The 15,518-nt window shown below is 43.3% G+C and overlaps 1 protein-coding gene across 1 annotated transcript in view; it reads left to right on the forward strand.

Moving 5' to 3' along the window:
• Positions 1 to 15,518, forward strand: part of POLR1A (RNA polymerase I subunit A) — an 80,065-nt gene that overhangs the window by 36,832 nt on the left and 27,715 nt on the right. The window contains exons 14-16 of the mRNA XM_005662406.3: positions 2,331 to 2,522; positions 12,881 to 13,030; positions 14,594 to 14,777. Of these exons, the coding sequence (XP_005662463.2) occupies positions 2,331 to 2,522; positions 12,881 to 13,030; positions 14,594 to 14,777 (526 nt within the window). The remainder of the gene's footprint in view (positions 1 to 2,330; positions 2,523 to 12,880; positions 13,031 to 14,593; positions 14,778 to 15,518) is intronic.

A 15,518-nucleotide genomic window follows, 5' to 3' on the forward strand; every position in this document is an offset into this window, starting at 1 on the left:
GTAAATACCAAGAGGTAAAATCCTTATTTTTGCTAATGGTTGTGAAAATTACCTCAGACATATACTTTGGTGGCAAAGTCTGAAAAGGACAAGAGTTGGTTTTCCTAAACTAGGAAAATGGCGTTTTCTGGTAATTTTTCTTGGTGTATCTTTATTTCCCTTTGTTTCCATTTCTCTTGGTTCATTAGTCCACTTCCCTGGTTCCAGCTTCTCTTCCTTGACTAATCATAGTACCCAATTTAAGTTAATTTTATTGCTGGTTGTATGGATTTAATAGAGTTGTGGGTTGTTTTCTTACTTAAAGTAAGAGGTGAATGGAACTTCATTTGTTTCTTTTCCAAGAAAATAGTTCCACTTTTCATTTACATATTGCTTTGTGGGTTTGTTTTTTTTTTCCTTCTGTTTGTTGTATTTACTGAGGGCCAAAGCTTTGTGCAAGTTTGTTTTTTTTTTAACAAGTCTCAAGACACAGTATCCTGACTTTGACGTAGTCAGCTAGAAAATGCAAGTCACGGAATACTCTAAATAAGCATCCTGACCAAAAACATCAATTATAATGTCATTTTACTGTGATATTAAGTGGAATAGGATAGCTGACAATTATCTGGGTTTTTGATTCAGAGCTGGTCTTTCTGATCTCAAGCAGATTTGGGGAATTCAGAATTATAAGTGGACCCTTTGTAAATTGCTTTAATCAGCATCCCTCCCTCAAATTCATGATTATTGCATTGAAAGCAATTTAGCTGTTAAAGTAATTTTCTAGTCATGGAAAAATCTGGATGGAGGGAGAAGGCGCTGACTAGACCCCGTAACTTGTAATTATGTTCTTTAAGGGAGGAAAACAAAAGGGAAAATCTATATAATCTGTATCACAGTCCCCAAAGACTGTGGGATAAAGTCAGATCCCTAATACTGTTTTGAATTTCTCCCCTAAGCAAAAATAAGACCTTGTCTTTGGAACAAGATGCAGAGTATAGTTTTGTTTTGTTTTTTTTAATTTATGTTCATAACTCAGTCTTCAGAGAGGGCTGCATGCACCACCCAAACTTGCCTTCCGTCTGCAGCATTTATTCAGCTCACCTGTAATAATTATCTTTGTGTTTACACAAAGCCCATTGCTATGGTATTTGGGCTGTTTGACAGGCATTCCTTTCAGCCTTCGACTTAGTGCATGTGATTAACTTGCCGGCACTTCTCCATGGCTGCATTTGTGAGTTCCTTAGTTAGGGAACACAGCCGTAATATTGGATAGTATTTAACTGATAAGCAAAGGATGGCAATCTTTAGATCCAAGGCACAAATTTTTCTCAAGTTCCTGTAAACATAGAAAAGTTTGCTCAAACAACTTCTTACCAACTGTCAGTGAGCGAGGCTGTTTTTACTTTAGTGTGCCTTATGGTGCCATGAATGCAGACCTACAGGTTAGGTGCCAGAGACCAGAGATCAGAAAGGCTGTGTGAAGTGGCAGATGAAGTGAATGTACCCATGCAAATGGGGTTTTTGTAAAAGCCCTTGTTTGGGGGCATCTGCCGTGAGCGCGTCCTAGGACTGTATTCTTGCATTCTTCCCTCCTTCGGTCATGCACATCAAAGCCCTCTCGGGACCCTCTTGAGGAACCTCTGCCTGGAGCCCTCCCTCCCTGCACTGGCCAACTCTGAGTCACCCCTCAGGCCTGGCTGCAGTACCGCCCCTTTGAGAGACCATTCCTGCCCATGTCCACACCCCACATCTCTGTGATGACCCATCCTTTTCTTTTCCTCCATGGTGCTTAAACGTCTTTATGATGAGGTGTTTATCCAGTCATTTGTTTACTGCCTCGCTCTTCCTGCTGGAGTGCATTGAAGATATCACCCAGTGCCTTGGCGTGCAGTGGGCTCTCAATAAATATTTGTTGAATGGATGACTGATTTAGAGAAGAACCAGGTCAGAAATGTGTGAAAAATACCACAGCATAAAACCAAAATATAAAAACAGGAACACAGCTAACGGCAGCCAGACCAAATTGATGCATAAATGCCAGAAATATGCCAGAGTAACTAGAAGCAGATGGGATTATGGAGAAAGGGCTAGCAGGCCTAGATGCGTTTGAAGCAGCTTTGATACAGACCAGTGGGCAGAAGGCAAAGGTGGAAGCAGGTCAGGAAGCCCTGGTCATGTGCTCTGGGAGGCACTTTGCTCTCAAGACAGGAGGCCCAAGCGCCCGCCTGGTGCAGCTGTGAGGCAGGACAGGACTGGGATATGGGGCGGGGGGGGGCGCTATCGTGATTAGGAATTAGAATGCGACTTAGATTTTTTTTCTTTGTTCCTCTCTTTTCTATTTTGGTTTGTAGGATGGCCAACCACTGGCAGGATTGATCCAAGATCACATGGTTTCAGGGGCAAACATGACCATCCGAGGCTGCTTTTTCACTCGGGAGCAGTATATGGAGCTGGTGTACCGGGGACTCACAGACAAAGTAGGGCGCGTGAAGCTCTTTCCTCCCGCCATCCTGAAGCCCTTTCCACTGTGGACAGGAAAGCAGGTAATGGGGAGAAAACAAATGGTGGCAATAAAAAAAAAGGAATGAAAAGGTTCCGTTTCACTCAGTGAAAAGGTTCCGTTCCTGGGAGAGCCCAGGCCAAAAGGAGAGAAATGGCTAATCAAACAGTAGTCTGATGTTCTCTTTGATAGGGTTTTTGGATGTGGATGGTTTCAAGGGGTTGTCTACTAAGCATGGGCTGCATAGTTTCTGTCCCTCACTTCTCTCTTTAACTTGATGTCCTCGAAATCCAGATAATGGTAGTAATTGGCAGTGGTGCTGGGTGGTAGCAGTAGTTATATTTGTTGGGAGCACTTCAAATGTGGTATCTTACTTGGGAGTTCCCGTTGTGGCCCAGCAGATTAAGAACCTGACATAGTGTCCGAGACGTTGCGGGTTTGATCCCTGGCCTCGCTCAGTGGGTTAAGCATCTGGTGTTGCTGCAAGCCACAGTACAGGTCATAGATGCAGCTCGGATCTGTCATGGCTGTGGCTGTGGTATTCGTCTGCAGCTGTAGCTCATGTTCGACCCCTAGCCTGGAAACTTCCATATGCCACAGGTGAAGCCCTAAAAAGCAGAAAACAAAACAAAACCAAATAGGGCTACTATGAACATCCTTGTGTGTGTCTTTTGTTGAACATATGTATGCATCTTAAGGGGCGAATACCAAGAAATCAAATTGCCGAGTCTTAAATCTATCTTCAACTGTAATTGTTCAGTACAGTTTTCCAGTTGCAGCTTGCATCTCTACCTGCAGGGCATGATGGGTCTCTCCGTGTTCTCAGCAGAGCTTTGTATTATTGTCTCATTGTGCTTGGGTGTTTTTGTTTTATCCCATCTGTGTCGTTTCAGCCTTTGAAATGGGTGTGTAGTGGCATCTTATTGTGGTTTTAATTTGCCTTCCCTTAATGACAAGTGAGATTGAGCACCTCTTCGTATCCTTAGGGTCCCTGGGATCTCATCTTTTGGGAAGTGCCTGCTCAAGTATTGGGCTTGTTTCTATTCTATGCCATTTTCTTATCCTTAGGTAAGAGTTTTAGAAACATATTGTAGGGCTGAGTCCATTGCCAGATTATAGTGTTATGAATACCATCTATTTGTTGGCTAGCCTTTTCCCCCTTAATGCTGTTTTCTAATGATCAGAAATTCTTTTAATTTATGTAAAATAATTCACCAGGCTTTGCCTTTTATGGCTAGTCCTGTATAAAAATTATTTGCGCCAAGGTCATTAAGATATTTACGTTATTGTTAAGTTGCTTTATTGTTTTACCTTTCATACTTAGATCTGCTCTCTGCCTGGAGTTGATTTTTGTGGGTATTGTTGATGTCAGGATTCATTTTTTTTCCTATATGACTATCCAGCTGATACAACCTCATTTGTTGAAAAGATTGTCCTCTTTCTATTGCTCTTTAGTCTCTCTTGTGTCGTAAATCAACTGATTGGTATATGTGTGGGTCTTTTGTGGGGGTTTTGTTTTTTTGATCTTTTTTTTCTTTTTTCTGTGTTTTTTTAATGTTTATTATAGTTGATTTACAGTGTTCTTTCAATTTCTCTACAGCAAAGCGACCCAGTTATATATGCATATACATTCTTCTTTTCGTATTATTTTCTATCATGTTCTCTCACAAGTGATTAGATATAGTTCCCTGTGCTATACGGCAGGACCTCATTGCTTATCCATTTCAAATGCAATAATTTGCATCTACTAACCCCAAACTCCCAGGCCATCCCACTCCCTCCCCCTTCCCCTTGGCAACCACAAGTCTGTTCTCTCTGTCCAAGTCTTTGTTTCTGTTTTGTAGATAAGCTCATTTGTGCCATATTTTATTCCCCATACAAGTGATATCATATGGTATTTGTCTTTCTCTTTCTGAATGATTTCACTTAGTGCAAGAATGTCTAGTTGCATCCATGTTGGCTGCAGATGGCACTATTTTGTTCCTTTTTATGGCTGAGTGGTATTCTATTGTATATATGTACCACATCTTAATCCATTCATCTGTCAGTGGACATTTAGGTTGTTTCTATGTCTTGGCTATTGTGAATAGTGCTGCAGTGAACATCGGGGTAGATGTATCTTTCTGAATGAAAGTTTTGTCCAGATAGATGCCCAGGAGTGAGATTTCTAGGTCATATGGTAGTTCTATATTTAGTTTTCTCCATACTGTTTTCCATAGTGGTTGTACCAATTTACATTTCCACCAACAGTGTAGGAGGGGATTCCCTTTTCTCCACACCGTCTCCAGCATTTGTTATTTGTAGACTTATTCATAATAGCCATTCTGACTGGTGTGAGGTGGTACCTCATTGTAGTTTTGATTTGCATTTCTCTAATAGTGATGTTGAGTGTTTTTTTCATGTGCCTGTTGGCCATCCATATGTCTTCTTTGGATAAGTGTCTATTCAGGGCTTCTGCCCATTTTTCAATGGTTTTTTTTTGTTTTGTTTTGTTTTTGTTTTTGTTTTTGTTTTTGTTTTTGCTGTTGAGTTGTAAGAGTTGTTAGGTATATTTTGGAGATTAAGCCCTTTACTTGGTTGCATCATTCGCAGCTATTTTCTCTCATTCTGTAGGTTGTCTTTTTGTTGTGGTTCTTTTTTATGGCTTCCTTTGCTGTGCAAAAGCTTATAAGTTTGATTTTGTCCCAATTTTTATTTTTGTTTTTAATTGTATTGCCTTGGGTGACTGGCCTCAGAAAACGTTTGTGCAATATATGTCAGAAAATGTTTTGCCTGTGTTCTCTTCTAGGAATTTTATGGTGTCTTGTCTTATATTTAAGTCTTTCAGCCATTTTGAGTTTATTTTTTTGCATGGTGTGAGGGTGTGTTCTAGTTTCAATGATTTGCATGCAGCTGTCCAGTTTTCCCAGCAGCACTTGCTGAAGAGACTGTCTTTTTCCCATTTTATATTCTTGCCGCCTTTGTCAAAGATTACTTGACCATGGGTTTCTGGGTTTATTTCTGGGTTCTCTGTACTGTTCCATTGGTCTGTATGTCTGTGTACCAGTATCCCACCATCTTGATTGCTGTAGCTTTGTAATATTGTCTGAAGTCTTGGAAAGTTATGCCTCCTGCTTGTTTTTTTTTTTTTTTTTTTTTTCTTCTTAGGATTGCTTTGTCAATTCTGGGTTTCTTATAGTTGCATATACATTTTTGGATTGTTTGTTCTAGTTCTGTGTAAAATGTCCTGAGTAATTTGATAGGGATTGCATTAAATCTGTAGATTGCTTTGGGTAGTATGGCCATTTTAACAATATTAATTCTTCCAACCCAGGAGCATGGAATATCTTTCCATTTCTTTGAATCCTCTTTAATTTCCTTGATTGATGTTTTAGAGTTCTCAACATATAAGTCTTTCACCTCCTTGGTCAGGTTTACTCCTAAATTTTTATTTTTGATAGTAAAAGTCTCCAGCTTTGCTCTTTTGCCTTAACATTCTTGGCCATGTGAATTTCCATATAATTTGAAAGTCGTCTCCTAAATCTCTGCAAAAACATATCTGCAAGGAATTTTATTGAGATTAAATTGCATCTGTAGATCCCTTCAGGGAGAAAGGACATGTTTCCAGTATTGAATCTTCCAAATTATGAATACAGTATCCCTTTAGTGACATAAAAGTCTTGGTCCATCTTTCATTAGATTTCATTCCTAGGGACTGCTATTACAGATGATGATATTTATCAAATTTCCTAATTGTTTATGGTTGGTATATAGAAATACAATTAATTTTTGTATATTGGTCTTGTATTCAGCAACCTTCCTGATTTCATTTATTAGATCTTTGCCCTTTAAATACTTTTTTCATTATAGAAGTGATGTCTAAGTTTTTCACTAAACGAAAAAGAGAGTGATATGAAAGGAAAAAGGAAAAATTTCCTCTCCCTCTAGTCCCACTCTTCATGTACATGCATACTCTTGTAGAAAATAAATAAAGATGGAATTGTGTTATCCCTGCTCAGGAGAACTGTGAACCATTGATTAAATTTGACATTCAGTTTTTGAGCTTGGATTTAAAACCAACCATTGATATTCTGGTGCCTGAGGCATACGTTTTCTTCATCCTCAGGCACATAGATCCCAGCTTTAGTGGGTCTGTAGAATGGCTTTAAATGAGCCACCAGGTCCTCCAAAGGGAGTTCTACTCTTTCAGGCTTTTTTATTTTTTTTAATTTTTCTTTTTTTTTATTACTCAAATGAATTTATCACATCTGTACTTATATAATGATCATAACAATCCAATTTCACAGGCTTTTTCAATTTGTATTTTTAATTTGAACCACCCTGACATACTCCATATATGGCAGGAAGTTTAACTGTTTTCATGTGCTAGGTTGACAGAACCTTTCCTGTAATTGCTCTGTGATATATTTAGGTCACTTAATGATGTATTGTGGCATTTATTCTGTGTCCCTTTGTATAGACTGACTTTGTTCTTCTTAGCCCATTCTGTTCTACCCAATAATAGGGACATACTGTAGTTGATTTAGCTATCTCTCTATTGGCAGGCATTTAGGCTGTTACCTGGTTTTTACTATCCTGAGTAGTGTGCTGTGGTGGACACGCAACTTATATCTGTTCTAGTGTACTTGCACTGGTATATATTTTTAACAAATTCTTAGAATCGTGATTGCTGGGTTAAAGGATATACACATTTCAAAACAGTTTATAAAAAGAAACCCATTCAATTTTTAGAACATTTTAAAAAGTTTAATACAAGCCTCATATAAATAATTTAAGTAATAATAAGTAATGAATTTTCATTCTTAGAGGTTTTGCCATCCTTCACAGTATGAGAATATTGCAGATGATCTTTTCTCCCTAGCATACTTTATGCCTAGAAAGTAAATTATACACTTCTAGAATATTAGTGCAGAAAGAAGAGACCTCAAATCACCCTGTCTGGTATCCCTTTTTTTTTTTTTTTAAATTGAGGTATAATTTATATTTAACATAAAATTTACCATTTTTAGTCAGTGTCTGATCCAGTGATTTTAGTCAGTGTCTGATCCAGTGATTTTTTTAGTGTATTCTCTGTGTTGTAAAACCACCAGTACTGTTTAATTTCAGAACATTTCCATAACCCCCCCCAAGAAACCCTGTATCTATTAGCAGTCAGCCCTAATTCCTCCCTCCCCACCCCCTGGCAATCACAATGTGTTCTCATTGATGTGTCTGTTTTGGACATTTCATAGAAATGGTATCATACAGTAGGAACCATTTTTTTTTTTTTCTTTTTGCATTTTCTTGAGCCACTCCCGTGGCATATGGAGGTTCCCAGGCTAGGGGTCCAATCGAAGCTGCAGCCACTGGCCTACCCCAGAGCCACAGCAACACAGGATCCGAGCCACATCTGTGACCCACACCATAATGCCAGATCCTTAGCCCAGTGAGCAAGGCCAGGGATCGAACCCACAACCTCATGGTTCCTGGTCGGATTCGTTAACCACTGCGCCGCAACGGGAACTCCCAGTAGGAACCCTTTTGTGGCCTGTTTCTTTTACTTAACATGTTTCAAGATTCAGCCATGTGATAGCATGAACAATACCTCATTCCTTTTCATGGCTGAATAATATTCCATTGTTTGGCTCTACCACATTTTGTTTATTTATTTGCCAGCTGATAAATGGATAATTTGGCTTGTTTCTGCTTTTTGGCTGTTACAAATAAGGCTGCAGTGAGAATGCGTGCACTAGTTTTTATAGGAAGTGTACTTTCACTTCTCTTGAATACGTAGCTAAAAGCGAAATTGCTGGGTCATGTGGTAATTCTGTGTTTAACTTTTTTTGAAGAACTGCCAGACTTCCAAAAGCAGCTGTACAATTTTACATTCCCACCAGCAATGTATGAGGGTTCCAGTTTCTCCACATTCACACCAACACTTATTTTTCTTTCATTTTTTTAAATGACCATGTTAGTGTGAAGTGGGGTTCACAGTAGTTTGCATTTGCATTTCCCTTATGATTAATAATATTGAGCATCATTTCATGTGCTTTTGGTCATTTGTCATATCTTCTTTAGAGATATGTCTGTTCAAGCCCTTTGCTTATTTATTGTGTTGTTTGTCTTTCTTCTGTTTAGTTCTAACACTTCTTTATATGTTCTGTCTATTAGATCCATGACACATATATGATACGCAGATGTTTTCTCCCATTGTATGGATTGGCTTTTTTCACTTTCTTGATAGCGTTCTTTGACACACAAATGTTTTTAATTTTGATAAAATTCTATTTATTGATTTTTTTTTTCTTTTGTTGTATGTGCTTTTGGCATCATATCTAAGAGGCTGTTCCCTAAACCAGGGTCACAGAGATTTACGGCTGTGTTTCCATCCAAGAGTTATATGGTTTTAGCCCTCCAGTTAGATCTTCAATCCATTTTGAGTTAATTTTTCCACATGGTATGAGGTAGGGGTCCAGCTTCATTCTTTTGCCAGTGGATATACAGTTATCCCAGTACCATTTGTTGACAAGACTATTCTTTTCCCATTGAATGTTCTTAGCACCCTTGTTAAAAATCAATTAAACCACAAATGTATGGATTCAGTTTCGACTCTCATTTCTCTGCCACTGATCGGTATGTCTATCTTTATGCCAATATCATATCCTAATTACTGTAGCTTTGTAGAAAGTTTTAAAGTCTGGAAATGTGAGTCCTCTGCATTTGGAGGACTCCAGCTTTGTTCTTTTTCAAGACTGTTTTGGCTATTTGGGGTCCCTTGCATTATTCCCAGATGAATTTTAGGGCCAGCTTGTCATTTATGCAAAACTGGCAGTTGGAATTTTAATAGAGATGGAATCTTTGGATTGATGGGGGGGGGGTTATTGCCATCTTAACAGTATCATCTTCCAGTTCATGATGTCCTTCCATTTACTTAGATCTTCTTTAATTTCTTTCAATAAATAGTATGTTACTGTTTGCTCGCTTACAAGTTTTACCTTTCTTTGTTTAAATTTATTCCTGAGTATTTTATTCTTTTTTTTTTTTTTTTTTTTTTTTTTGGCTTTTCAGGGCCATACTTGCGGCATATGGAGGTTACCAGGCTAGGGGTCTAATCAGAGCTGTAGCCGCCGGCCTACACCACAGCCACAGCAACATCAGATCCAAGCCGTGTCTGTGACCTACACCACAGCCCATGGCAACGCCAGATCCTTAATCCACCAAGTGAAGCCAGGGATTGAACCCACAACTTCATGGTTCCTAGTCAGATTTGCTTCTGCTGAGCCATGACAGGAACGCTCCCTGAGTATTTTATTCTTTGTGATGCTATTGTACATGGAGTTTTCCTCCTTTCATTTTCAGATCGTTCATTGTATGGACACACAGTTGAATTTTGAATGTTGATCTCATGTCCTTCTGCCTCACTGAAGTCATTTTCTAGCTCTAATAATTTTTTGTGGATTCCTTGGGGTTCTCTCTGCATGAGGTTGTGTCAGCTGCAGTTAGAGGTCATTTTCCTTCTTACTGTCCAATCTGGAAGCCGTTTATTCTTTCCAGGCCTGATGCCCCAGCTGGAGTCCCTAGAATGTTGTTGAATGGAAGTGACAAGAGCACACGCTCTTTTCTTGTTTCTGACCTTAGGCAGAAAGCGTCGCCTTTGATGGTAGCTGTAGGTTTTCCATCAACACCTCCCCGTTATTAGCTTGATGATGTTTCCTTCTATTAATGGGCTGTTTGGTATTTTTATCATGAAAGTGTGTTGAGATTGTCAGATGCTTTTTCTGCTCCCTTGATTTTACAGACGAGGTGACAGGTCACATCCTCCATCCTTAGTTGGTTGGATATGTATGTTTTTGTTACCTTTCTCTCAGGGTTTCCATTCCTGACCATGCCCAGCTGGTGGTCTGCGCTGTGCATGTGGCACTGTGGTTGAAGGCCACTGGTGGTCAGCATCCCAGGAAAGTCACCCCCCTCTCCTGGCAGTGCCGACCTTGTGAAGGACGAGGGCCATGACCTTCCCGGTCGTTTTCTGTTGAGATAACAAAGAGATGCTGTTGTCAGTTTTCCCCCGGCTTCTGGTGCACATTCATGAAAAGGCAGCTGCTCTCATAACTGCCCTGATCCCATAGAGACGCTGCTTTGGGGGGCCTTCAACAGCCACACAAAGAGCTGTTGAAGCCAGCTGATGGCTCCCAGCCCTCCTCAGCCCTGGTAGCCTGTTAGACCAGGCTGCCTGCCCCAGCCTGCTGTGTCTTTGGGAATGTGTGCTCTTGGCCTCTCTGGAGCTGACACATGGTTATCTCTCCCCCCACCCCCACCCCTGAAAGGGTTTTCTGTGGAGCAGTTGCTTGTTAGAGAGCAGTTGCCTCTCTCTGGGGGCCTCCTATGGCCTCCCGTTAGCAGCTGCGTGTGGAATGGGCAGCCATATTGATGGGCCCAGCTGGGCAAGGGAAGGAATCCCTAGCCTTTCAGAAGCCATAATTAATCCCAGTCAACAAAATTGATTTCCGAAGTTCCTGCTGTGGTCCAGCAGGTTAAGAACCCGGCATAATGTCTGTGAGGATGCAAGTTCGATCCCTGGTCTTGGCGTGGTGTAGGTCACTGATGTGGCTCAGATACTGAGTTGCTGTGGTGTAGGCCAGCAGCTGCAACTCCAATTTGACCCCTAGTGTGGAAACTTCGGTATACCATGGGTGCAGCCGTAAAAAGGAAAACAATATATATTAGCTCTATAAACAATATATATTAGCTCTGTAAAACAATATATATTAGCATAGTTCTAATATATATATTAGAACTGTGCGGGAGCCATGGGGCGGCCAGGTGGTCACATCACCAGGGTGCCCTGTGCTGTGCTCCATACGGAGACTCTGTTCCATGGTGCTCCCTGCTCGGCTGGTTTTAATAACTACTTCTAAAGTACCAGTCCTTCTTGTCATTGTCGGGAGGCTTATTCTCTGTGGTATGTATGTATGTGTTATATATGTATTTTTGACCTCGCGTGTGGCACTCCTTGCACCACAGCAGTGACCCGAGCCACAGCAGTGACAATGCCAGATCTTTGCTGGGTCACCAGGGAACTCTCTTTGCAGCATTTATTTAGCCTCACTGTCCAGACCAGGATCTGGAGCAAGTGATCCTGTTAAAACTTAAATCAGTGTGTCACTCCTGTGATCATAACTTTCCTTCTTACCCTAAACTGAAAGCCTCTGCCTGAACCATGCGCTCCTGTTTTTCCCCTTTCTTTTTGTCTTTTTAGGGCTGCACCCGCGGCATATCGAAGTTCCCAGGCTAGGGGTCACATTGGAGCTGCAGGTTCTGGCCTACGCCACAGCCACAGCAACTCCAGATCCTTAACCCACTGAGTGAAGCCAGGGATCAAACCTGTGTCATCATGGTTACTGGTTGGGTTCTTAACCTGCTGAGCCACAATGGGAACCATGTGCTGTAATCTCTGTGGGGCTCTGTCCTCTTCTGGCGAGGCCTTCCCTGCCTGTCTTATTTAAAATACCAAAGACTCTCTCCCCCTGCTCTACTCTGGGTCTTCCTTCCCCGATTTATTTTCCTCCACAGTTTGGCTCTCCTCAAGATGGAGGCTCCGCTGAGGGCAGAGCCTGTTGTGGTCACTTCTCCCCCAGCGCCTACCTGGCTCATGGTAAGCACTCGATAGAGCTCAATAACTGCTGAGTGAACGAATGCATCTTCTCTGTATCCTACAAAGGAGCAGTGCTAAGGCCTGGACAGCATTGCCCACAGTCCACAGACACTGGAACACTCCCTTGTCCCCGCGGCTTCGCTGCAGGCCAAGCCCAATTCTCATTTGGATGCCTCGGGCCTGCTCTGTGAAGCTCTTCAGAGGGAAAACTCTGGGTTCTTCGTCTTTGCATCCTTTCTTCTCTGGCGCCCTGGCAAGTCAGAGCTGTTCTGTGGGAGGATGTTGCTGACTATGCGTGATCATTGTCGCCTGCTTTGAGGTGGCCTGAAAAGGAAGGAGGCCTCTGACATCCTGTCAGGGCCTGACGTGGCAGCTGCCTTTCCCTGGCAGAGGGCAGCATCTCTCTCAAGCCTGCTGTCTTTGTCCACCTTTTTACCACATACCAATTTAGAATCTTTCTTCACTGTGACCCCTCAGCAGTATCTTTTCCTTTCCTTCCTTTGGTCTATTCAGGAACTTAATTTTCTACTCCTAAGCTCCCTCCTAAGTCATGTAAACAGAAGAATTAAAAACTGAGATCAACTTGTCCCACAGAGGTGAAACTGTCCACCCTTTTTTGTTTTGTTTTGTTTTTTGCTTTTTTCTGCTTTACTCGCAGCTCATCGGAGTGGAGTTGTCCCCTTTCAGGATGAAGAGGGACCGGCAGTCCTAAAAGGAAACATCTCAGCTTTTCTTTCGACCACCAGCTTTGTCTTCTTTTTCCCCTCCAGGTCGTGTCCACGCTGCTCATCAACATAATCCCGGAGGACCAGATCCCACTGAACTTATTGGGAAAGGCAAAGATTGGTGGCAAAGCTTGGGTGAAGGAGGCTCCTCGGCCCGTTCCCGGCTTTAACCCCAACTTGATGTGCGAGTCCCAGGTGTGGCTGCCTGCCCCAGCTGCATTGGCTACAGACTTCTAGTTCTGCGTTTAAGCAAATTGATTTAAAACCATGGCAGGGACATGGAGGCACGTGTGCAGGAAGGGGAGTCCTGCCTCAAGGGAGGGAGTCGGACCCAAGCTGTGCTGACTTGGGTCAACCACTAGTATTTGGCTCTCAGTAGAAAACTCATAACCAGGAGTTCCTGTTGTGGCTCAGTGATAACTCACCCGACTAGTATCCATGAGGATGCGGGTTCAATCCCTGGGCTCACTCAGTGGGTTAAGGATCTGGCATTGCTATGAGCTATGGTGTAGGTCACAGACATGGCTCAGATCTGGCGCTGCTGTGGCTGTGGCTGGCAGCTGCAGCTCTGGTTTGACCCCCTAGCCTGGGAACCTCCATATGTCACAGGCACGGCCCTAAAATAAATAACTTATAACCAGTTTGAGAAGGCTTCTCTAGCAGAAGCCTCTGACCTCGATTCTGCCAAGCTTGACAGTGCAGACCCTGTGTTTTTCCCTGAGACCCCAGAGTGGCTGGATACCCTACCATGAGGTTTGACACCTCCCAGCTCCAGGCCTCGGAGGCAGCCCCAAGGCAGAGAGGGGGACTGTGGCCCCCACACTAAAGATTGCCAAGGCCTGCGTGTGCCTTGTGGGGGCATATCCCCCAGGCCTCAGCTCACAAGTGCTTTGTCCTAGGGTCTAACACGCATTCCATTCAGGACCGAAGCTGCCCGCTTTCTTTCCCCTCATAGATCATATTCTTAACGTGTGCGGCATCATGCACTGGAAAGCCTTCCTGTAATTAGCTTCTGACCTTGAACCCAACTTTATGGAAGTACACATTCAGGCCCTAAAGGATATTAGGTTATGTTTTCTTTTTTTTCTTTTTTCTTTTTTTTTTTTTTGTCTTTTTGCTATTTCTTGGGCCGCTCCCACGGCATATGGAGGTTCCCAGGCTAGGGGTCGAATCGGAGCTGTAGCCACTGGCCTACGCCAGAGCCCCAGCAACGCGGGATCCGAGCCACGTCTGCAACCTACACCACAGCTCACGGCAACGCCGGATTGTTGACCCACTGAGCAAGGGCAGGGACCGAACCCGCAACCTCATGGTTCCTAGTCGGATTCGTTAACCACTGCGCCACGACGGGAACTCCTAGGTTATGTTTTCTTACTCCTGGGGTACCAGGGAGGGAGTACCTAGGCCAAGGTCATGGTTAGGAAGTTCGGGTTCTAGGCGTTCTCCTTTCCATTCACACGGTGTTTCTCAAGGATATTTGACCCCAAGTCAGTACAGACGGGTGGAGGGAGCAGAGGGATATAATTCACTGAAACGTAGGGCGGGGTGTGTATATGTGATGTAGTCCCTGAAAAAAAATTTTTTTAGTGCTCTCCTCCTTTATTTAAAAAAAATAAAAAATGATTCCATTTATACCCCACCTCTTGTTATCAAGGTCTTGAGGCAGGTTACAGTAAGGTTAAGACACGGGGTGGGTGTGGCGGGGACTCACCCAGAAGGCATCATCTCCATGCAGCTTTGGTGGCTGTCCCTCTGCAGGTGGTCATCAGGGACGGGGAGCTGCTGTGCGGGGTGCTGGACAAGGCACATTACGGGAGCTCCGCCTACGGCCTGGTCCACTGCTGCTACGAGATCTATGGCGGGGAGACCAGCGGCAAGGTTCTCACTTGCCTGGCCCGCCTCTTCACCGCCTACCTGCAGCTCTATAGAGGCTTCACCTTGGGTGAGTTCTGGGCAGGTAGCCCTAGGGCTCCTTCACTGGCCGGTGCACCTGCCAGCGTGTTTCCCTGGGGATGGCCAGGTTCCTTCTACAAGGGCATCCTCACTTGGCCACCAGTGATGTGTCCTAGCCTTGCTGCTTCTCAGTGTTTCTTCATGTAGTGTAGAGTCTGTCTCTCTGTCACACACCAATTTCCATTCAGTCTTTTCTCACCCCCCACCGTTTATGGTTTTAGTCCTTGAGACTGGTGTTTTCCCATTCACCTCCATTCTCTCCAGCAAGTGCCCCTCCAGAACCCTCTGAGCACTTGCCAGAGAGAATGGAGGTCCAACAGCAGGGGCATTGGCTCTGTTGGAAACACCACATTGGGGCAGACCTGCCAGGTGATGCTAAGATGGAAAGAGGAATCTTCCGCTGGTTTCCTCCCTGGAAACCCACTGATTTACGAACTTGGCTTTGAGAAGGAAAACAGGTGTGGAGTTCTCTGATGGCTCAGGGGAGAAGGATCCGGGGTTGTCACTACTGTGGCCCAGGTTCGATATCCGGCCCGGGAACTTTTGCATGTGGCAGGGGAGGCCAAAACAACCAAAAGCAAAAAGAAAAGAAGTGTGCCGTTACTTTCTGTGCCTTGAGCTCCTTCAGGGCAGTGCATCTCCAGGTACACATAGCAGAGGCAGGCCCTTCTACAGTTTCCTGAGAGGAGTGAGGGTCGGATTGCGTACTGAGCATGTGCCGCAGTGAGCG

The sequence above is a fragment of the Sus scrofa genome, chromosome 3 (genome assembly GCF_000003025.6).
Source record: "Sus scrofa isolate TJ Tabasco breed Duroc chromosome 3, Sscrofa11.1, whole genome shotgun sequence".
Lineage (NCBI taxonomy): Eukaryota > Metazoa > Chordata > Mammalia > Artiodactyla > Suidae > Sus > Sus scrofa.